The sequence below is a fragment of the Rhinoraja longicauda genome, chromosome 23, assembly GCF_053455715.1.
Source record: "Rhinoraja longicauda isolate Sanriku21f chromosome 23, sRhiLon1.1, whole genome shotgun sequence".
Classification (NCBI taxonomy): Eukaryota; Metazoa; Chordata; class Chondrichthyes; order Rajiformes; family Arhynchobatidae; genus Rhinoraja; species Rhinoraja longicauda.
The window spans coordinates 16,150,235-16,174,400 of NC_135975.1; the positions used below are offsets into that span (position 1 = coordinate 16,150,235).

A 24,166-nucleotide genomic window follows, 5' to 3' on the forward strand; every position below is an offset into this window, starting at 1 on the left:
CCTGGAGTGTCTTCATTTCTCATTCAGTCCATTCATGAGGTAAATAAAGGTTCACAAATTCAGCATGGTGAAGCATTTTAATGATTTAACTGATAAATCTTTTATTCTGAATATATTTGCACAAGAATAAAGTAACACAACATTTCTAAGATTATAAACTTTTTTTTAAAGAGTATTGTACAAATTTATACAAAATTTCTTTCAGGCTTGTCAGGTTCCACATAACGTTCAGAAAGCACAAGAAGACCATAAATAAAACAATCCATTAAAGCAGGATCTGGACACTCTGCACTATGGTCAATAACAGCACAATTCCCTTCATTCACATTGTAAGATAGCTTTGCAACTTGCAACCCAGTAAGGCTACAGGGCTAGATGATTATTTATTTAAAAAAAGCTATTTAAACCTCATATAAACACACACAAATGGCAGCATTGCTCTTCACCAATTCATCTAACAGCATAAGCTTTAAAGAAAAATCAACATCAAATTGTACATGTAAAAGGGTCTTCAAAGTTTCACAGTTCCAGCATAACTAAAACTGCTTCATTGAAAATGTGTTGGAAACCAATCTGTCCACGAACTGGCTATATGTGGATGCAACAATTCTGTTTAATTTCTCTCAATTAATCTGAAATAATGACTTTTAAGTCGATGATTAGAATGAGCACTGTGTATTTTCCTATTCACAGTTCTAGTTATATAATCTTAATATTGTGAATTAATATTTTACTTATGAAACATTATGCTTCTTGCTTTGTTTTTCATGGAGGAACAAAGGGAGATAAAAGGTATTTGGTGTCATTGCCAACTTGGTTAAGTGAAATGAGTCATTTAGCCACCAATTGAAGAGTGCAGTGCTTGGTTCTATTTGACAAGTGGACTGAACCAGCCCTTGAGCTAATATAAACTTTAACAAGCTGACCAAGGCCCATTTTGATTGGGATGTACTAAACAGAATAACTTTATTAACTAAGAATTTTCAGTTCCATCGATATCATCGAGCAAAACCCTACCTGTGTTGCATGGTATACAATGTTTATTGGAACACTACACAAATATTAATACCGTGTAAATATGCCGTTTTCTTAATATTTAACAGTCCAGGGGTCCTGGATGGTTTCAAGAGGTTTGAGGACTCAAATCTTGCAAATATTTAAAAAGAGGAAGTAATCACAGCTGGGAAACAGCCAGTTAACCTGACAAGTTGTGGTTAAATTGTTAAATCTTAAAAAGTATGTTTAATGCAGGTTCTCTGAAGAGATTGGAGACAAAAAGAGACACTGCAGGTGTTGGAATCTGGAGCATAAAGCAGACTGGTGAAGTCTGCAGTTGATTCGGGTCAAGCAGCATCTGTGGAGGCAAAGGATAGTCGATGTATTGGGTCATGATCTTACTGTTTCCTTTTTGCTCACCAGTGGTTAGAAATTCTCAAGATGTCATTCAAGAAAAGGAATCATGCACCATTAATCCTGCCAAATTTGTTGTACAAAATACTACATGATGACATTATCTCACACGCTTACTGAAAACCATGTAGTACAAAGTGCCACTTACTCGTCTACAAGATGAGTGGCAATGAAGGACAATTTCTGGAAGAAGCAGGGAAATCGATGCAGAGGACCTCTATAATCACAGCATTTCTGTGTTGAAAGCACTCTGTGTTGAAAGGAGTTTACAGCATTTTGTGTTCGGGAGGTTGAAAAACAACCGTGATTGTTTTCAATTGCCATGTACTCTGACTCACGGAGAGAGAGTGTAAACAAGCGGGCAGGAGTGTTCCTCCACCACTGGGAGTGGGAGAATCAAGGAATCCTGCACGCTACAGGCTCAGCCATAATATGTCAAATCCTCTTTTTACCAGTGACACTCCCGGAATGGAATTTGATCTACACATGGAACGCTTCTCATTCTAACAGAGAATGTCAAAACAAACTAAATTATTTTCAAAGTAAAACATAAACTAAAGAATGATTCTGCATTGTAGCAGAGTGAAATAAATTCTAATCATTGGCAAAGCGGAAGGAGCAAACTCCGACTTGTGTCGGAAGAAACTGCAGATGCTGGTTTAAATCGAAGATAGACACAAAATGCTGGAGTAACTCAGCGGGACAGGCAGCATCTCTGGAGAGAAGGAATGGGTGACGTTCCGGGTCGAGACCCTTCTTCAGACTCTGATTTCATCCTCTAAAAGCTACCAACAAATTTGTACTCTCAGATCAGGGAAATTAGACAATTTTTAAGCCACAACAAACAAGAAAAAAACCGTTGCCTTCAGAATTACATGAGTGCAGAAGAATGAGAGGCGATCTTATTGAAACGTATAAGATTGTGAGGGGCCTTGATCGGGTGGATGCGCTAAAGATGTTTCCGATGATCGGGGAGACCAGGGGCATAGTCTTAGAATAAAGGGGGGCTCTTTTAAAACTGAGATGAGGAGAAACTTCTTCACTCAGAGGGTGGTTAGTCTGTGGAATTCGCTGCCTCAGGCAGCTGTGGATGCAGGAACGTTAAATAAATTAAAAACAGAAATAGATTGTTTTTTAATAGACAAGGGAATTAGGGGTTACGGGGAGCGGGCAGGGAAGTGGACATGAGCTATGGTTAGTATAGTAAGACCTGAGTAATCTCCTGGACAAGTTTTGATCGCCTAGCTTGGGGTCGGAGAGGAATTTCCCGGATTTTTTCCCCAAATTGGCCTGGGTTTTTATCCGGTTTTTCGCCTCTCCCAGGAGATCACACGGTTCATTTGGGTGGGAAGAAGGGCGATAGTGGGAAGGGGGTTGGGGTAGGATCAGCCATGATCGTATTGAATGGCGGAGCGGGCTCGAGGGGCCGGTTGGCCTACTCCTGCTCCTATTTTCTTGTGTTCTTGCTTCATTTTCACTTTGTGGGAGGAATCTTTGATGAAATAAATGTTCCCAGAATCAATAGCTATTTTGGAGATTGATTATTCTGACATTGGTTTTCGTGCCTACTCTATGAATTTATGAATGGCAGCGTTAACTTGTTTCCTTGTTCAGCAAAAAGCATCCGGTGTCAATTGGAAGAAACAGGCACCTTTTTGCAAAGCTGAACCATTAGGAAATTAAAAACGGAACATCAGAAGCAGATAGTTGCTTCAGGAGGGAACATTATGCCAATGCCGTATTGAGGTCTGTGTGTCGTACAAGAATAAAACAAGAACTTCTGCCAAGATCTGTTAAATCAGGACCTCATGCAAACCCTGATTACCTAGATTAACAAGGCAAAGACAATCATGGACATGGAGTACTCAGAGTGAACACCATGCATCATTACAGAGTTAAAACCAAATGGAAAAATTAGAACTTGGGGATTATAAAACTATCTAGAAATTTAAAACTGAAAAACACTTATGGGGAGCAATATTTGGCAAAATGAGCTTGGATGGGAAAATTTACCATGCTGCCACAGTGAAACATAGTATAATACAAACCCTGAAAATGCCTAGATTTGATTTTCAAATCATTGGTAATCACATTGATCTTGCTTATGCTTTTAGGTTGAAGCTTTTTCTTTCATGGTAATACTAGATTTAAATGGGCCGAATCATATGACATTGGTAACAGTACAACTACTTTGTATGCATTAGGGTTTTGACTTCATGGTCGACCAGAGAAAGTGAGTTGAATGGAAGACCCAAGAATTTGTGAAGTGAAGTCGACTGCACAATTTATTTATCAACCTGTGATGCTATTTGTGGTGTATTGCCACACTTTCATTATCTATTCACTTTTTTTGTTGCACATCCGACCCTGCATCGTTTAGGAATAAGTTCTGGGAATAAGTTATTTTACATTACAGTATTAGAATTTTTTTAAATGTTCTTTTTTCAACTCATGGATATCGTCACTTACGTCACTGTGAATGGCCATTCTTTAATGCCAAGACGCAGAGATTGTTCTGTGAATGGATTGTGTTTGTGCGAGTATTTGCGATAAAGTGGCCACAATTCTAAAAAGGTTCCATGGAGGCAGTTTGCAACAAAACCTATTCTACTTCCTCATGGATACGTCTTGGCATTTAACTAATGACATGCTGACTGTTTTAAGCATTTTTTTCTACTCGTTAAAAATAGATGTGAAATAACATGTCAGGGGCAGTATTTCTGAACAGGCTTGTGGTTAGTTAACGAGCTAGCACTACAATTACACAGGCAACTAGTGGTTTTCTTGGGCACGCAGTCTTATTATCCAAATTATAATGGTGCCTGCTAATAAAGCAAACCCAAAACAATTACTGGCTTCAGTACAAAATCCCCTACAGTACGATTTACGCAGGGCAATGTGATGGAGCAATGTAAAAACAAACACAAATTGACCTGTTCTGTTTTGGATTGGAGTAAAGCCGGAACCAATATATTTTTGGTTCTCGGTTCCTTGGCACTTCGTTACTGTGTATCAGCTTTCTACAGATATCTATTGCATCAATTTCGGGAGAAACAGGAAACAGAAAGGTATTGCAGAGTATTATTCCCTGAAGCAGGTGGCTAACACTATCAGTGATGGATTAGCATCATTATATTTGCCACTGAGTGTGAGGCAACCTTCATATTTCATTAACTTGTACCTTGTCAGGTTGTTGGTATTCCATAGGGAGCAATTTTTGGGCCTCAACTTTATTACAGTTTATATACTGAACAGCATTAATTATGTTTATAATGACAAAGGTGAGGAAGTCAATTGCAAAGAGAACATAAGGAAGCTACAAAGGGATGTGGGTAAGTGGTGAGAAGACAAAGATCTGTCAAATTGGGCACAATGTGGGGAAATATTAAAATGTGCCCATTCTAGCAGTAAAAATAAAAAAGGACTTTACCTAACCCTGAAAGATTAGAAAGCAGTGAGATTCAGGGGAATCTAAGTGACCATGAGCACGATTCACAAAAGACTAGCTGGGAGACTAGTGAGGAAAGCCACCTAAATATTATTCTTTATTGCTAGGTCAACATAGCACAAAGATAGGTAGGTCATCCCTCACTTATGTGGAGCTACATCTGGTCTTGTTATTAAAGAAAGTAGGCTTGAGCAACTCAGCAGCTCAGGCAGTATCCCTAGAGAACGTGGATATGTAGTGTTTCGGGTTGGGGCCCTTCTACAGACATTGCAGGGGTGGGGGCAAAACAAAGCTAGGAAAGTCATGTTCCACTCTTCCCTCCACTGCAATCAGTCTGAAGAATGGCCCTGACTCAAATTGTCACCTGCCCATGTTCTCCAGGAATGCTGCCTGACCCATTGAGTTACCCCTGCATTTTGAGTCTTTCTTTGGTTAAACCCGCATCTGCAGTTCCTTGTTTCTTCTACAAGTTGTAGGTTTGTTGAAAGCAACTGAAAGAAGGATTTTTCTACCAGTGCCCGGAATGGGGGAGCTGTCATGCAGGAAAGGTTAGATAGAGTTGACTTGTATTAGAAGCAGTTGAGAAAAGTGAGAGACGACTCAGTGGAAAAAGTACAAGATACCGAGGAGTGTTGAAAAGGTGGATATGGGAGGTTGTCTCCTCTAGTCCGAGAATCTAAAAATAGGAGTCACAGTTTATAAACAAGAGATGTTGAATCAAGAGGCCACAAGGTTACTCCTGCATCCTGTTTGTATGTTCCATCAAGTGGATTAAAGGTTTGATTGTACACAGTTAAAATTAATTGGGCGAACTTTATAAATGTTATTGGCATTCTGAAGTGTTGAACAATGTTTAATTAGATAAGTTCTGTTCTTCTTAATGAGAATGTGGTAGCTGAATGCAATGCAAATGAAAAGATTGGCCCTGTCACTGCACTAAAATATTACAAAGTTTAATATAGTTCCTCCAGAATAAAAGTTTGAAAGATGTTAGAAAATTACGGCTAAGAGGATATATTAAGTGTATATTTGAAGCATACATGTTCTGTGAATAGGAAAACAATCATTTTACCAAATTTGAATCATTAACAACCAATCAGGATCATTGCATACAACTCATTTAAGTGCTTCAAATCAGTAATGAATGACCCTTTTGACAGCACAGTTTAACTATACAATATCTGAAATGAACTATACATTCAACTGATCAGAGGATTACAAGAATCACAACAACCGCTTGCAATTGCTCTGAAGCAACATGTTGGGCAAATATTGATTCAGATCCTTAGAGTCTTCATTGGAATCAATTAATTTGCAAGATTGCAGCTATCATCAAAAAAAGAGACTTGAAAAACATTTACATATCAATCCGGTGCTTCAAGCAAGTAAATAAGGAAAGCAATAATCAAACCATTCCTTGTGATAAACTGCATATGCATCTACTCTAATTTCCCTTACAATGTCTCACCAGGCTAACCTTAGCCTATAGAATCCAATCTCAGTAACTAACTGATTGTGCCACAGAGTTAGAAGCATCCTCCTATAATAATTCCAATTCTTTTTGAAAACTAAGCATCTAGAAGTTGAATAAAATCCAAGGTAGGTCAATTTCTTTGTGAAACCCAAATATTTTAAGGTTGGCAAAGAAAAGTTAATGCTTTCTCTTGAATATTGTAAATTACCTTTTGGCAATGGATGTGTGAATTTGGGAGCTGAGGATGTCCATTCTCAATGATGGCAAATACTTCCTTTGCAGTTCATTCTTGACTAACATCTATTTCTCAGAATCTTAAAGTGAAATTGGCTTAGTGTTTAGGACACAATTTACAGCATAAATGATTTACAGCAATTCCATGTAAGCTATTAAGTGACCAAAGCATAGAAATTTGATTGTTTATCCATAAGTTTTAAAATTTGGGGTGAAGATCCCCAAAGACAATCTAAGCTTAAAATAATGTTTCAAAACAATAGGAAATATATATTATTTCTGAAATCATGAAATATTAATGACAAATTCATTGAAATGCGCCTCCAAGATTAATGAACAAGCTAGAATCTCTTTGATGTGCAAAATTATCTCTGTAAGTTGCCAAAATGTCATGGCTGCAAATCTTTGTATGTTTTGAATGTCTTGCCACCTGTTCTCTCCACACTTGAAAACCTGATCAGCAGTGTTGGCCAAAGTACATGAATAATTCACCCTGTTAAGACAGCATTTGTTTCCATTTATACCTCACGCTGCCTCGGTAAGACCAGCAACATAATCAAGGACGAGTCTTGCCCTGGCCACTCCCTGTTCTCCCCTCTCCCATCAGGCAAAAGGTACAGAAGTGTGAAAACGCACACCTCCAGATTCAGGGACAGTTTCTTCCCAGTTGTAATCAGACAACTTAACCATCCTCCCACAACTAGAGACCAGTGCTGAACTACTATCTACCTTTTTGATGTCTCTCGGACTATCCTTGACCGGACTTTGCTGGCTTTACCTTGCACTAAACGTTATTCCCTTATCATGTATCTATACACTGTAAATGGATTGATTGTAATCATGTACTGTCTTTCTGCTGACTGGTTAGCACAGAACAAAAAGTTTTCACTGTACCTCACTACGCGTCACAATAAACTAAACTGAACTGATTTAAATCAAAGTGTGCTAACATTTGATCTAATGTGAGTAACATTTAACTCATTAGAGAATACTTGCATTCAGCTCAGAGAAAGCATCAAATGGAGGCAAGACCTCCTCACTGGAAGAGGAAGAAAATTTGAGGTCATTCACATGTGCATGTTAGCAGTGCTTGCAGAGAGGGTAGGCCATTTACTCAACCAATTAAAAATGGGACATACTTTAAAAAAGAGAGAAATATTAGCATGGCATGTTACTTTGCTTTACTCACTGCTAGTGTTGTACTCACTGCTGAATTAGGCGTCAATCTGTAAATGGAACCACCAAGGGAACATGTGGACAGAGGATAATACTGCCTGGACAGAGATGAAAAATATTGACTAATTGCAAGTGGTCTAGCTTTTAGATTGCCTAAGCCTGATTACAATTAAAATAACATCTGTGTCCATTGGTTAACCTGTTGCCGTGGCTGCGAGGTACCCCACTGGTCACATGCCGTAAGGATATTTTGACGTGCCCCAAATCAGAGTATAATTTTGCATGGCCTACCACCAGAACACGAGGTCTGGGCACTACATACTCAAAAAACGCAGTGTATAATGTTCTGGGCCATTTGAAATAAAGCAATTAATGCCGAGTTAATGAAGTCCTCTGTTAATTTGACGCTGCAGCAAAGAAAGCTAACGACTTAAAGCCTGCAGGCAAAAAGGTCACAGAAAGTCATGGAATCCACTTGCAGGCTGCTGCCTCTGGCAACATCTCGTTTAAAGATCCCATCCAAAGTGATTTTAACCAGCTGCGCAGTAAAACTAACCTTCTCTTACACAAAATGTATTAAATACTGTTTCCGTACACATTAACATTTTATTACTTACACATCATGAAATACTGAATCGCTCTTGCAGACGTTTTACAGCATACCTCTGTTTTTGAATGAAAATAGATGACCTAAACAACCAAAACGTTGCAGTGATCTGCTGCCATCTTATTATTTTTTTTACTGATGCAGTTTAAATTATTTTGTCACTTTAGGAAAATTCTCCCTCCCTATAGCCCCGGACAGCTGATGTTGACAGAGCAATCATTATATTTCAGAATAAATACTTTGGAGCAATGATTTTACATTGAAATAAAGAAGTTATATACTCTCAGTAAATGCTCTGCATCAAGTCAAGCTGAAGCGTGAAATGGAAATCCTTAATATCAGCCCAAAGTCCTCTATTCAACTTGAAGGCACACCTTTTTGGGTTGGGTTTTGTTGTCTTTACAATGTCAGATTGTTTATCAGCAGCATGATTTGTAGGTAAATAAAATGATTATCTGACTCCGATATGAAATCACAAATTGCACATCTCAGATTCTTTAATTTCCCCATAGAATCAAATGGCTTCCAAATGTCAGCTTCATCTATTTTGCAATAAATTCAAATTTCATTTGCTGCATTCCAAATAATTTGGGAATTTTCCTGTACTTCAATTAAATGACTCACCCAACTCTTATTTCTCATGTTACAGACATTCCTCGGAGGTAGACTGTCATAATCCAGCCTTCAAATTAATACTAGCCATTCAAAAATATATAATCTAAATTTTGTAATGGCTTTTAGTATCATTCCCAATCTTTCAGCCTGTTCACTGCACTTTGAGAGAGGTATGTTTGACAATATTCAGTTGCTTTAAGTGAAACAGTTATATTATATCATATTATCTAAATTCCACATCAACAACATTTGACTCACTCAATCGCCCTTGCACATTAACAAAACTCCAATATTGAAACAAAAAGAGAAAATAGTAGCAGCATCTCATGCAAAAAAAGCATCAGTGTCCAAACTCAATTGCCACAATGACAGCTTTTTCATTCACAAGCCTTAGCACTATTTCTTGTGTGGGGTACAACAATCATTAAGCATTTGCTTCAGCAAACATGAAGGGCGTCAGGCATAGAATTATGGCTTAATGGGAGGAAAGAGGAGGGTGACAGGCATCCTTTGGTAACAGAACAGCAAATGATAACATAATGGTATTTAAAGCCACAGAATAATCAGTGGACTTTGGTGCTTGAAATGGTTGCAATTACTCCTTCGTAATGCTTAAGTTTTCTGATGTATATGACCATTTGGACAGGTGGCCATGCTTACATGTTACCTGCCCATTTAAATAGTGTTAAAATTAGTTACAGGCAGCCAATGTAAGCCATGAACTAAAAATATCCTTCATCCTAATTCAAGTCAGCTAAATAAAAAATGAACCTGATGATAAGTAAATCTAGATTTTTTTAATCATTTGTTTCTTTTGTATAAATGCATTAACGTTCCCATAGGTTGCCTGGCAGGTTTCAGTACTGACAATCCAATTTGCTACCATTGTATGACCATTACATTTCTTTTAAACTCATCAATGGGGCACTTTAACCATTCTTCATATGGAGAGTCAACAATGAATCTTTCACACAGTGATACACCAGGATATGGATATGGTCAGTCTTCTACTGCCTGGGGACAAACGTTTCCCTGGTTTAATCCAAGGCTACAGAGTGGTGGATCTAGAAAGCTGAGATGGATGTCCGTTCTCTGCGGTCATGATGGAGAAGGCCTGGCACTACTTAGCAGCCAGAGCAGAACAAGCTGGATTCCTATCATTGACCATATGGATGGGCTCAGACTAGAGCTCCCGCCACACTCAGTGTCATCCTCCTGTTGCAAGGGGAGAAACGTAAAGTTAGTCACCACATCGCATCCTGTAGCGGCAGTTCTCAATTGATCTCTTAAGCTAAGGCAGCATTTAAGCACATTTATTTTTGCAGTCTTAATACCATTTGCATTGCTTCAATTATGGAGAAACAAGGAACTGTGGATGTTGCTTTACAAAAGAAGACAAGGCAAGTAACTAGGCAAGTCAAGCAGCACCCCATGAGAACGTGGATAGGCCATAGATGTTTCGGGTCTGGACATGGATAGACTACAAAACATGAATATTTGTTGTTTTGGTGAAACAAAGAACTGCAGAAGCTGGTTCTGGAGTAACTCAGTGGGTTGGCCAGTATCCCTGGAGAAAAAGGAATAGGCGACATTTCAGGTTGAGTCCCTTCTTTCTCTTCTTCTTCTTTGAAAAAAGGTCCAGAGCCAAAATGTCACCTATCCTTTTCCCCAGAGATGCTGCCTAACCCGCTGAGTTACTCCAGTATTTTAAATCAATCTTTAGTTGACGTTTTGGGTCTGGACCCTTCTTCAAGCCCATCCATAGCCTCCTAATTTGCTGCCTGACCCGCTGAGTTTCTCCAGCACTCAATATCTTCTTCTGCTTCAATTATGGGGCTTTTAAAAAAACCCACATTTGTGAGTCCTACTCTGACATTCGGTATTGAAAGAATTATGAAACGTATAACATTATTTTGGTACAATTGGTGTACAACTCAAGCTCAGGAAAGTAAAATCAAGCTATCAGCACCAAACATGTCCAAAATATCTACAACCAATTGCCTGAATGTTTAGCACTAGCAACTAATGAAGATTTTACCCATTAATCTACAATATTAAATCTATTTAAAACATAGAATGAATAAACTGAAGATACTCACTTTTTGCCTTTAAGACACATACCAAGTAATTGAATATCCTTTTAATTCCACCTGCCACAAGGTAGGTCTGGATTATTAGAGCACACTTGTGGAGATACAGGGCCTAGAACTTCCTATTCCTATTCCAAGGCGCTAACTCATTCAAGCATACACACCAAAGACCAACTACACAAGGACTTCATGTCACCAGTGTTCAATATGAAAGCAGCCCTTGCAGGTAACAGTTCCATCTCATCTCAGCTGTGACTAAAGTTCCCACACTGCCGGAGAAATGAAAGTATTTTACCCTGCAAGCAGTTATACAAACAGGCCCTTGCCGCTCCCTTCTCAAACTGGTGTTCGTACTCAAGAAATAGGCAATGCACTAACAGCATTTTTTAGATTCTCACAACATAATAAAAAAACTTAAAGCTTCATCTTTTCACCCAGTTTTAAAAATGGCAGTTTTAATTCAATTAAATTATATAAGGAGACTTTGAAAGGAAGCACATTGCCTTTTTTTCTGGTGCGCAGAACAAGGCAAACTACAATGTTTCTCATATTTTACACCTCATCCCACACTCTCCTCAAGCGTGAGTAATTTCCTTTGAAAGTAGACTGCTTTAGGTGGGGTATGACCCGATCATTAAACAACAGGGCTTATTCCCTCTCTTGTGGATAACACCCTGCACCACAGCACAGGAACCCGGATTTGCGGACAAAATTAATTGTTCCGAGAAAAGGAGAAAAACTGGGAAATGCAGAAAAAGAAAAACAATCGTTTCTTTTGTTTTCCTGTGCCAAGCTAACCATGGGAAGCCCAGCTGCCAACAAAAAAGCATGGATATGGGAATAAAATGATGCTGGCGCATTGACTCCTCGCTTGATATTTGTGGTAGTGGTGCGTCTGGCTAGAGCCTTTATTATGAAACCTTCAGTGTATTAAGTAACTTGGCCTGCCGAGATGTAGATGTCCCAGTGATGTGGTGTTAATGGCAGGACTGCAGGTGAATGTCAGGTTATTCCAGTAAAGATGGTGATGTACATTCTAATGGGAAAAATACACAGGACTTGAAGAAGCCTGAATTAGTTTGCAGTGTTGGAGGGGGGGGGGGGGGGGAGGGGGGAAGACACTTATTCCAAATCTGATGATTTCTCTGTGCTTGTTTATAATTAGTATGGAAGAAAGTCAGGAGACTCCCTCCTCACAACCCATGGTCTTGGCCTGGCAATGCCCATAAACCTGAAAGGAGTAGGAAAATGGCTCAGAGCAAAGGAGATGCTGCTCAACTAAAGGTAAACCTAGACCTGGTGTCAGGAAGTTCTTCCCTCCAAGAACGATCTACAGTTGAAATGAGGTGATTAAATTATTTCAGGAATAATTCAATTCTGAATGGATAAATTAAGACAAGCTAAGTAACCTTCCTCCTATGTAAGAAGAAGTATTTTGAAGTTTTAACAATAGTCATACTATTGGAAAGTATTTATGTTGAAATAAAATGTGACAAAGTGCTGCCTAACCTTAAAAGAAAATCATTCATTCCAGTTGCCCTGAGCAGCATCTAGTTGTGTTAAGTATCGGATATCATAACATAATGTGACTGATACAATAAATATCAAACAATTTGAAAATAAAACTATACTTCGAGAAAGTCTAATCAATGCTATATTTTTATTGTCACTTCTTCATTATTTGGATCTTTAATAAAATTGTGACTCTTTCTTTCTAAGCTTTGCAACACAGGTTCCAACTTATTGACTCCCAATGTCCGCCCAAAGTTCACAGCACAGAATTGTCAAGGTTTTTTATTTGAATTTGCATCGCGATTCCAATCCTCAATGCTATTTTTAAGGTTAGGTGTACACAGAGCGGATTGAACTATATAATTTTACAGGATATGGCTAGAATGCGATCCTCATTCCAGATGGTTAAAATAACTATTCTAAATTTGTCACTTCACACCACTTGTGATATTAACTAATGATTTCTCTCTCCATTAGCCTCCATGCCTGACTTTGTTGGGCATGTCCAACTGCCGTGCTATGTACGACACCTTTAGGCTTCATTGATTGTATCATCAACCCTCTCACTTCCTCCATGAACCCCACAGCCACCCTGACCTCACCCTATCATAGGTGTTCCCTTTCTCTTAGATCTACCATCCTCTTCTCCACCATCACCCAGAAAATGGAGAACAAGAAGAGCTTTAAAAGGGAAGGGTATTACCTTGTAACGGGAACTCAGGAGATTCATGGCTACATCAAATCAAACTTACTAAACTAAAAAAACACAGCAAGCTAGTCTTTTGAAAAATCTCATGCTGTCTATAAACCATGTTCCATCAAAAATCTGCACCATCTAAACTTATTTTCCAAATATTATTTCTAAAAGCTAAAATACATATTGTAGTGCTGAAAAGTAGTTTTTATGTCGATTTATGATTTAAGAATACTTAAATGTGATTAATATTTGCTGTAATTATATTTTATCTGTTGGGATAAAAACTATGAACAATTAATTTTTGCCAGTGAAAATAAATTCAAATATATCAATAAAGAACACAGAAACAATGCACGATCAATTACTGAGTTCTGAGAAGCATTGAAAATTGATAGCTCGACGAACAGTTACTCTAGTTCAGAAAGGAAACTTAATTTTAAAAACTAATATGAAAATATCAAACCACTCTAAGTTCGCTCTGGACCACAATTATTTGTAGGATGTTAGTTTCATGTTAATATCACACCTAAGAAGGAAACTACAGAACAAAATCCAGTGAAAGTAACTGACCCTCCGCACCACATCAAAACTTGCAGTAAAATGAAGAGAGGAGCTGGCGCCACGGCAGGGGCACGACTTGTTGTGCATATAGGCTCATCCTATTAACAACGGGCAAAGTAGCAAGAAGGAAACAAAGGGAACACAAAAAAAAAGACATAACAAGATGAGTTCATGCATTTTTTGCAGCTGGCAGAGATAATGTGGGCGTCCACCTAGAGCAGAAATTCACAGTGTAAATCACAAAACAGAAAATACCCCACTATTAACAAATTAAAAAACACACACACAGTCACACGTCAATCAGCAAAGACATCAAGCTTGTGAGCAACAATGTTACTGTACTTTCACGCATCGAATTTATGGGGAGCTATTTTTGTCATCAGGAAAGATGAGGAATGTTCAGATCTTTCAGCTAGTTGTAGGTGAAGCACATGCATCAATACACAAAGTGGATTTTTGTTTTCAGTGACTCAATCCCCAAGCACAGTGGCGCAGCGGTAGAGTCGCTGCCTTATAGCACCTGAGACCCGGGTTCAATTCTGACTATGGGTGCTGTCTGTACGGACTTTGTATATTCTCCCTGTGGCCGTGTGGGATTTCTCTGGGAGCTCCGGTTTCATCCCACATCCCAAAGCCGTGTAGGTCTATACATTTTATCTCTGTTTGCTTTGTTGTAACCTCTTAGCTAACAATGATCTATTCTACATTTTCATTGATCTCCATCCCCTTTGCCTCGTTTTCACACCTTACACTTCCTTATCTCTGCCTCTCCCCTGACTCAGTCTGAAGAAGGGTCTCGAGACAAAACATCACCCATTCCTTCTATCCAGAGATGCTGCCTGTCCCGCTGAGTTACTCCAGCATTTTGAATCTATCTTCAGGTCTGTAGGTTAGGTCTGTAGCTTTCGGCTAAATTGTCCCTAGTGTGTAGGATAGAACTAGTGTATGGGTGATTGCTGATCGGCACAGACTTGGTGGGCCTGTTTCAATGCTGTATTTCTAAACACGTGATGACAGCAATATTCTGTCTAATTGGATTATTGAACTTCATTGCTTCGTCCTCAGGCAAATGGATCTCATTCGGGATCTGCAGCAATGAAGTGTTGACTTTGCATGTCAGGATACTAGCTAGTTTCAACTCAAACAAAGAATTCCTCAGTCATATGAGTGGAAGCCACAGCAGAGGCATTGTAAAATTGCCTCATCACAAAATTGAAATAACTTCTACACGTGAGCAGAAAACGTCTCATCTCCGACAGTGCTCCATTACCACAATCGACTATCTGCCTAGATTTTTCCGCTCATCGATTGGGAAGGGATTGCAACTTAGGATCCCTGAGGATGCTTCCTGCTATAACACAGCTGGCACAAGGAAGTGCTCAAAGTTCACGTGGAGTCATAGATAAAAAGTAGTAAAATCAAACAGACTCTTCAAGATGGCCCATCTATGCCAGTCCCATTTAGAGTCATAGAGTCAATGGAACTAAAGGGAAATTTACAACAATGATTCTTCACACTGAGGGTATTTAGGATGACAAATTCTCCTTACAATGCAATGAATGCTTTGTGGATCTGTAAATATTTAATTTTTAAAAAAAAGAGAAATCAAGCAGATTTCCTTTGCTTATTATCCAACATAGCCAGTACCCACAGAGCCACGGACTGACTTTCTTAAATGGAATTCAGTACAGAAATAGAACGATTTGTTATTTGATTGGCCTTCTTTAGTTGGAGGGTCTTATGATATTGCAGAGACGATTTGTACAGGAGGAATTAAACTCCAAGCACTGGGGACAAAGTCGAGTCACAATTCACCAGATTTTTTTGCCTGAAAGTAGAGTATTCAGAGAAAGGATATCGAAAGCTGTAGTTAATTTTATGTTAACATTCCGAAAGAGTTATGATATGTTATCAAAATAAAAAAACTATGGTCCAGAGCAATGTCACATTTGTGTAAGGTTGCTATCTGGACACATCCTTGCCAGATGCTACTTTTCAAAAGTAGCCAACAGCAATACTCCCTGATGTCCATTCACTTCCCTCTTTTCTGTTTGAATCCAAATTTTGCATACTTACATGGTCATCAGAATCAAAGCATACATCGGGACCTTTCCTATGTCTGGGATTCTTAGCTAAAAAACAAGGATCTGGTCCATCAGCTGCAAAGTCTGATTAAGGAAGAAACACAACACAAGAGAAACAAAAACACATTCCATTGTTGAAACAAGGAACTGCAGATGTTGGTTTACCAAAGAAGGCACAAAGTGCAGGTAACCCAGCGGGTCATGCAACATCTCTGGAGACCATGGATAAGTCTGAAGAAAGGTCTCAACCTGAAATGTCACCGATCCTTGTTCTCTAGAAATGCTGCCAAACCCGCTGAGTCACTCCAGCACTTTGCATTCCATTGTTGCTCATTTTAATTTTCCAGGTTAAAATCATTTTGTCCGTTGTGAATTAATGGTGTAGGTATTTTGGCATTATTTGGGGAGGGACTGCATGCTGAAAGGTTCAAGGGAAATTGGTCAAATTTGCAGGGTTGCCAGTATTCACGCATGCTTTCGATGTAAATGAATTTAGGGCTGAGCAAATGCACCATTTTACTCAGTTCACAGTTTTGGCTGGATGCAACAATTTGTCGCTGAAGTTCAAGAAAATGAGAGTAAAATAAGAGCCACACAATGCAAAGAGAAGTTCCAACAAGTCAACTTAAATAGTTCTACAAAACAAAATCAAATTAAGTACATAAGAGTATTTGCAGAAGTCTTAGGATCCGGAAACTGAGCAGTTTACGGGCCTGTCCCACTTAGGCGATTTTAAGGTGATTGCCGGCGACTAGGCTGTCGCCGACAGTTCGCCGGGGTGTCGCGGGCATGATCGTGAGGAGTCTTCAAAGAATCGTAGTGGATCTCGGCGCGTCGCTGAGAAATCATCCGGTATGAAATTTCTCGGTGACAGCTGGCTTGTCGCCAGGTATCGCAGCTTATTGCAGGCGCTGTCGCATGCTGTCCCCAGGTTGTCTTAGATGCACGTAATATTAAATTAAGTAAAGTCATTTGAAGATACCATAATATACTTGTGTTTAACCAATTTATTTACCGTCAGGACATTTGACAGGTAGAATGGAGGCGACAGTTTGATGGTCAGGTAAGCGTGGGAATTTTCACGATGTTTATGGCCATCAGCGATTACATTTAAAGTAGGCTTCCAACCCAGATATGCAACCCAGAAACCAGATATGCATCTCCCGTACATTTTCAAAGAATGCCCACACTCCGCACAAAAATCCATTTAACCACTTTTGAAATTAAATTTCTTAATACTGCTATTAGTAAACTGGAAGTCAATCCAGTTTATGCCTTGTTACCGTGAAGCTTGGTTTTCAAGTAACCCGGGCAAGATGTTATATTTCAAAACTCTCAAGTAATTACCGACTTGTCAGTGATTTCAGTGAAAATTAGGAGGCCGGAGAAGCATTGACAGCGTGGGAATTTCGCGATGTTTCCGAAAACGGTGTAATCTCGACCTGACTCGGTATTGTCGTCGGGTAAAAGAAAATTTTGGCGATCTGCTACGACTTTGACAGCCGCCGGCAGTCGCCTAAAAAAACGCCTAAGTGGGACAGGCCCTTAAAGAACCCATATGGAGGTGTATAATAGAATGAATAGATCAATCAACCAAAGCTATGGAGCCTTTAGTTTCAGCTGGGTGAGTATGTATTCTGTACAAATGCAACACATCTTAAATAATACCAAGAACATCATCAGTGGACCTTCCTCAAATTTTTTACACAACGGAATTGTGGAGGGGGGGGGGGGAGGTGCGGCAGAGTACCTCAAACAGAAAGACTGCAGTGGTTTACCACTACCTCCTCAGGAGCAATGAGACATGAGCAATAAATGTTGGCTTTGACAACAATTCCATAAATAAAGGGGAAATTCCACATAACATTAAAATTCTAAACCAATTGTGCTAGAAACAAGATACTGTAACATTGTCTGGAATTTTGTGGGAATCAGTAAATACCAGGAATAGTCCAACAAGTTTTCCCCAGACAGCGACATAATGCATCTGGGCAACCACAAAGTCTTAATGAAGACTGAAGAGTGAGCTGTGGCTGCTGCACAATCAGAGATTAGAACTGATTACCATGCTTAATAAATCTGCATGAAAATATCCTTCCAATTGTGATCTTAAATGGCATTAAGAAAGTATTTGGAACTTAGATTTCCGAAGCAATGGCATTGACAATCCAATGGGGAACCTCTGACACAGCACAATTCACCACCGCAAGATCTTATTAAATGCAACATAGAAGCATTCTTCATAATGCAAAATCAGTGGAGTCTGAGGGGAAAATTATCTGAATAAAACAAGCCAAAAATAAACATGACTCAAATTTCAAAAAATGGTATCACTGGTTTGCAGTCTTGGCTAAGATTGGTGGGTTTGACATCGGTGTTGGATCATTTGTGCACTTCACAAGTTCTCTTTCTATTACAGTGTAGTTTTGTTTTGTTTAGTTTGGTTTAGTTTAGTTTAGCAATCCCCACACATTAACACAAGCCTGCACACACTTGGGACAAATTACACTTATACCAAGTATACAAACCCAAGCCAATTAACCTACAAACCTGTACGTCTTTGTAGTGTGGGAGGAAACCGAGGATCTTGGAGAAAACCCAAGTGGTCACGGGGAGAAGTTACAAACTCCATACAGACAGCACCCATAGTCGGGATCGAACCCAGGTCTCTGGCTCTGCAAGCGCTACAAGGCAGCACTCTACCGCTGCGCCACCGTGCCACCCATGGAAGTGAAATACTGTATAATGGCCATCAGATCTGCCATTGCTCATTTTGTTCCTCCATCCAAATTATATTTTGACTCCAAAAGATCTTTCAAAGAATTTTAAAAATGAGGACAGTGGATCACTTAGGCCATTTCCCATATTAGCTACTAATGCCATTTCCCATATTCTAGCTTGGTTTGTGGACTTGCAGGTGGGGGCATCAAGTGATGGACAGTGCCTGCCCCACCATTCTTTGGGTAAAAAAATGTTTCCTCATTAATTATCTGTAGTCAGTGACTCCTAATTATTGGGATGTTGTCCACAATCCTTTTTCCCTCCGCACAATTGGGTATTTATGATCAGTATATTTCATTTCCTTGTTTGCTCTCCCCAAAGGTGTTATCTTGCATTTCTCTAGACTGAATATTTTTTTACACACCCGAACAATTCACTGGTCCTTTCCTGCAGTCACAACACTTTTCCCTCCATTAACGAGCTGGTTTTGGTACTGTCAGCAAAACTTAAATCGCGGTCCCTGCATTTACATACAAATCATTTTGACTGGAGGATACATTTTTGCTCTGCTTGCATGAGAGACTTTGTGTCACATGACTGACATGTATGCTTACTCTCCACCAGTAAAAACACCAGGTTTGTGTTGGAGAGTTTCTCCGCGTGGTAAAGCCTGAAAAATAAACGGAGAAATCAATTTATATTGAAACAAGAACAGGAATCATTTTTGAACAAGAATACATTTGTGATGAATAATGGCAAAGGTGGAATGGCGTGTATCGTTTCATGGTCACTTCTGTTCAAAACTATTGCCACAACTATTTCAACCCCACTAGGGTGAGATTTTCATCAGATTCATGGGGTGGAAGTCGATTTCTACCCGCTGTATGAAATGGACTCTCAGAAAAACACCAACATGTTTCATTCCCTTACCTAATTGTACTTTCCCTTGCTTTCAAGGCATGATGTAAAGTGGGATATTAATTCACTGTCAATTCACTTAATGCTACTCTGTTGGGGAAAAACCCAACCATATTTCATGACCAGATAATCTGCAGTCAATTAAAATCCCTAATGGTGGACAATGGTCTAGTCACACTGAAATCAAGGCCTCAGCCTTAATGTAAAGTATCCCACAAGATTATTTCGTAACACGTAGAAAATATCAACAATATCAAATCTCGGCGGTTGTACCTCTCGGTGATTATATCAGTGTGGTAAAATTGAGATTGCAGTTTCTTCTCAACCAGCTATTGTTCCATTTGTCGGGCATGGGAGCAGTTTTATCAAGAGCAATATAGAGATATTATGATGGTGCCAGGTGATGTCTAGATAGTGTAGGTGGTTATTTCCAGTGCCAAGAGCTGCCTGCCACAGGTAGTCCCACCCATCTTCCCATCGGTCACCTCCTGGCCTCGCTGCAGAAGTGTCTCCAGTTCTATAGCGTCCTCATTTGGGAACTCTCAAAACTGGAGAAGAGTAGTATTACACTTCAAATATATTTAATTGGCTATAAAGACGTGTAATGCATCCTGAGATGGTAAAAGGGGCTGTCAGACTTTATTTCTGTTGCCAAATGGGGATTTTTTGGGGGGTATATTTCTTCTAATGACATCTAGTCGTATGTTTTAGAAACATTTCAGTAGGATGAAATATTGTATATTCTATAAGCACTGACCAAGCCACAGTACAGAGAAAATCCATCGGTGCTACCACTTGCTGTAGTCATACCTTGAGCAGTTGCCACAATCCACAAGTCCATTGAAGGAAGATTCATTGTCATAAAAGTAATACTGAGTCTGTTCAGTGATACAGCTTGACTTTGATAAGGGTTCGGCGAAATCATCGATGTCTGCATCAACTGCAAAGCAAGAACGAAAGGTGAATGAATGTCAAGCTAAATTATTCTGCATTCCAAGAGCAGATTGCGGTCAGTGTAAGACACGTGGACCAGTGAGAAAAATCAATCCGCACAATAAATGTTCTAAACAGCACATTTACACTGCAGTTGTAGAAACGTAGCGAAACCTGCAGGGTCAGTGGAGCCCATCTAGACTGAGGGAACTCCAGCTTTAAAGAATAAATCCACTACACCATTGACTGTACCAATTAGCAAGTTTCCCTTTTCTACTGCTCTGACTATTGCAATGTCTTGGTATTCACAGGAGCTTGCCACAGCAATGGTAAGATTTATTAATTTATTGAAGGTCTATACTATCAATACCAGGTTTATTGTCCATATACACTGATTCTATAAACTGATTATGACCAAATGCTTTATGCTGGCACCAGATTTGCCAACCACAGTATGTCGGTTGCTTTCCACAGCTTTCTCCTGCTTCTGACTAAGCCATGCTAACATGAATATTTAGTTTTTTGAACACCTTTTGCTTATTACAAGGAATTACAGGCCGATGAGCCTGACATCAGTGATGGGAAAGTTTAGTTTAGTTTAGCTTTAGAGATACAGCGTGGAAACAGGCCCTTCGGCCCACTGAGTCCACGCTGACCAGCGATTCTTGCACATTAACACTATCCTACACACACTAGTGACAATTTACATTTATGCCAAACCAATTAACCTACAAACCTGTATGTCTTTGAATGTGGGAGGAAACCGAAGATCTCAGAGAAAATATATGCAGGTCATGGGGAGAACGTACAAACTCCATACAGACAGCATCCGGGTCTCTGGCGCTGTAAGCGCTGTATGGCAGCAACTCTACCACTGCACCACCTTGCCGCCCTAAACGTTACTAGAGTTAATTATGAGGGACAGGATCTACCAGTATTTGGAAGAGAAGGACTGACTGAAGAAAGTTAGCATGGATTTGTATGTGAGAAATTGTATCTCAAATCTGTTTGTGTTTTTGGAAAGGTAACCGAGAGGATTGGTGAAAGTGTGAAAGTGGAATATGAACGTCAGCAAGGCCTTAGACAAGCTAATTTAAATTTAAAGTTACATTTAAAGTTAAATTGCGTGGGATCCAGGGAGAGCCAGCTAATTGGATATATAATTGGCATGATGCAGGCAATTAGGGCGATGGTGAAAGATTATTTTGCGGGCTGGAGGTCTGTGAATAGTGGTATGCCTCAGGGATCCATGCTGGGACCATTGTTATTCGTCATTTATATAAACGTTTTGTTTGAGAATGTACAAGACATGGTTCATAAATTGGCAGATGACATTAAATACCAGGGTAGGACTTTCACAGTGAATGGTAGTGCCTTAGGGAATGCTGTTAGACAAAGGGATCTCAGAGGGCCACAGTTTAAGAATAAGGGGTAGGCCATTTAGAACGGAGATGAGGAAAAACTTTTTCAGTCAGAGAGTTGTGAATCTGTGGAATTCTCTGCCTCAGAAGGCAGTGGAGGCCAATTCTCTGAATGCATTCAAGAGAGAGCTAGATAGAGCTCTTAAGGATAGCGGAGTCAGGGGGTATGGGGAGAAGGCAGGAACGGGTACTGATTGAGAATGGTCAGTCATGATCACATTGAATGGCGATTGCTCGAAGGGCCGAATGGCCTACTCCTGCACCTATTGTCTATAGTACAAGTATGTAGCTCCTTGAAAGTAATGTCACAGGTAGATAGCTTGGTGCAGAAGGCGTTTGACATGCTGGCCTTCATCAGTCGCAGCATTGAATCCTGTGTTATGTTTGGACGTTATGTTGCAGTTGTGCAAGACATTAGTGAAACCACACTTGGAATATTGTGCTCAGCTTTGGGTACCCTGCCATAGGAAAAATGTCAGTAAGCTGGAAAAAGTGCAAAATAGATTTATGAGAATGTTATCGGGAGACGAGGACCAGTTCTAGGATGAGGTTGGGCCGGCTGGGACTTCACTCCTTGGAACGTAGAAGATTGGGGGATGACCTGTTACACAGATGGAGAAAATCACGAGTTGATAAGTTGAATGCACACCATCTTTTCCCACGGAAGAGAAATCAAAAACTAGGGCAGGGTTAAAGGTGAGAGAGGAAAGATTTCAAAGGGACCTGAGGAGTAACTACTTCATACACTTCATCACAAAGACATGTGTATTGGCCTCTGTATGTTGTCCCCAGTGCATAGGGAGTGGATAAGTCAGTGGGATGACATAGAACTCGTGTCATGGGTTGGCATGGACTTGGTGGGCCAAAGGGCCTGTTTTCATGCTGTATCTCCGGACTAACACAGAGGACGATGGAATGAGCTGTCAGAAGAAAGTGGTTGAAATATGTACCCTAACAACATTTAGAGGACATTCAGACAGGTGCATGGATAGGAAAGATTCAGATGTATATGGAGCTAATGTGGGCAAAAGGGACCCAGCTCAGATGGACATCTTGGTCAGTATGGATGATTTGGGTCATAGGTTCTGTTTCCATGCTATACTTAAACTCAGACATGCTAAGACTTATTTATAACTACTATATTGATGTGGAAGAAAGTTCAGTTAAATATTCTCCAAATGTGCAACAAAATGTCTACTCATTTATCAGCTGTTGAATGAGGGCAGACTTTGGTAAAGAAAGATGTGTTAAACAACCAGTGTGGGCAAGCTGGTTGGAGGAAGTCCTGTGATAACAGGCCAGGAATCGATCCAAACCACACTGTCAAGCATCCTGTATCCTTATTAAAGCATGCAATCAAAGTGGAAAATCAAGGTGCAGTGCAAATACACTACGACACATCCCTCTTTAGTCTTTGTCACTGCTAACAGAATCAAGGGACCAGCCCCAAACAAAAGCTCATGTACCTGCTTCCAGAAAGTGCGGGAAGGTAAGGGTGAGGAATAGCTGCTGCAGCAGAGACCTAGACAGCAAAAGAAAGATAAAAGAGTGAATCACTGGGCACATAAGGCTCGTCTCTCCCCCTCACAGCTGTCCGTGGTGGGTGACATGTCCTTTACAGCATTGCCAGATGCTCAACCCCATCCCAGTGAAATAAAGAGCAGACCAAGGGTATGAAGGACATGCCCTTCACTTGCTGCATTCCACTCCTGGTCAGGCAATTAAAGGTGAACAGCCCAGCCCCGTCTGCAGAAAGTTAATGTCAGAACTTGGGAGATCATGAATTATTTACCAATTCCTGAGAATATATTTAAAAGAATCTACACCTGGAAAGTGGTTAAGTCTGCCATATTTTTTCCACAAATACATATAACATAAATTTCCATTGTAAAATGATGTATTCGTATCCCCGATGCTGTGTGCAACTTTATCAGATAACTTCAATTTCTGCAATTTTTTGGTAATATTTATGGTAAGCCCTGAAAAAAAAAATGTGGTGCCAACTAACAAAACACCTGCTCCTGCTGTTACTGCCATTAATCAAATCAGAGTGCCAGGCTGGGAGGTCTATATCAAATCAACTTCACAGTCAGAGTCATCAAACAACATCTATCCTTGCTTGCCTGATCTCCAATCAGTCAACCATAGGCAGAGACACAAGAGACTTCAAGTGCTGGAATCTGGAGCAAAAAAACAAAATGCTGGAGGAGCTTAATGGGTCAGGCAACATCTGTGGAGGGAAATGGACTGATAATGTTTCAGGTT

The 24,166-nt window shown here is 39.8% G+C and overlaps 1 protein-coding gene across 2 annotated transcripts in view; it reads right to left on the reverse strand.

Annotated features, from left to right (window-relative positions):
• Window positions 1-75: 75 nt before the first annotated feature.
• The window catches only part of LOC144604905 (voltage-dependent calcium channel subunit alpha-2/delta-1-like), a 497,845-nt gene continuing 473,754 nt past the window's right edge, over window positions 76-24,166 (reverse strand). For both annotated transcript variants that reach the window (XM_078419763.1, XM_078419762.1), the window contains 5 exons: window positions 23,368-23,423; window positions 20,358-20,487; window positions 19,187-19,299; window positions 15,901-15,983; window positions 76-10,179 (listed from right to left, as the gene is read on the reverse strand). In XM_078419763.1, coding sequence (XP_078275889.1) covers window positions 10,063-10,179; window positions 15,901-15,983; window positions 19,187-19,299; window positions 20,358-20,487; window positions 23,368-23,423 — 499 coding nt within the window. In that variant the 3' untranslated portion in view covers window positions 76-10,062. The remainder of the gene's footprint in view (window positions 10,180-15,900; window positions 15,984-19,186; window positions 19,300-20,357; window positions 20,488-23,367; window positions 23,424-24,166) is intronic.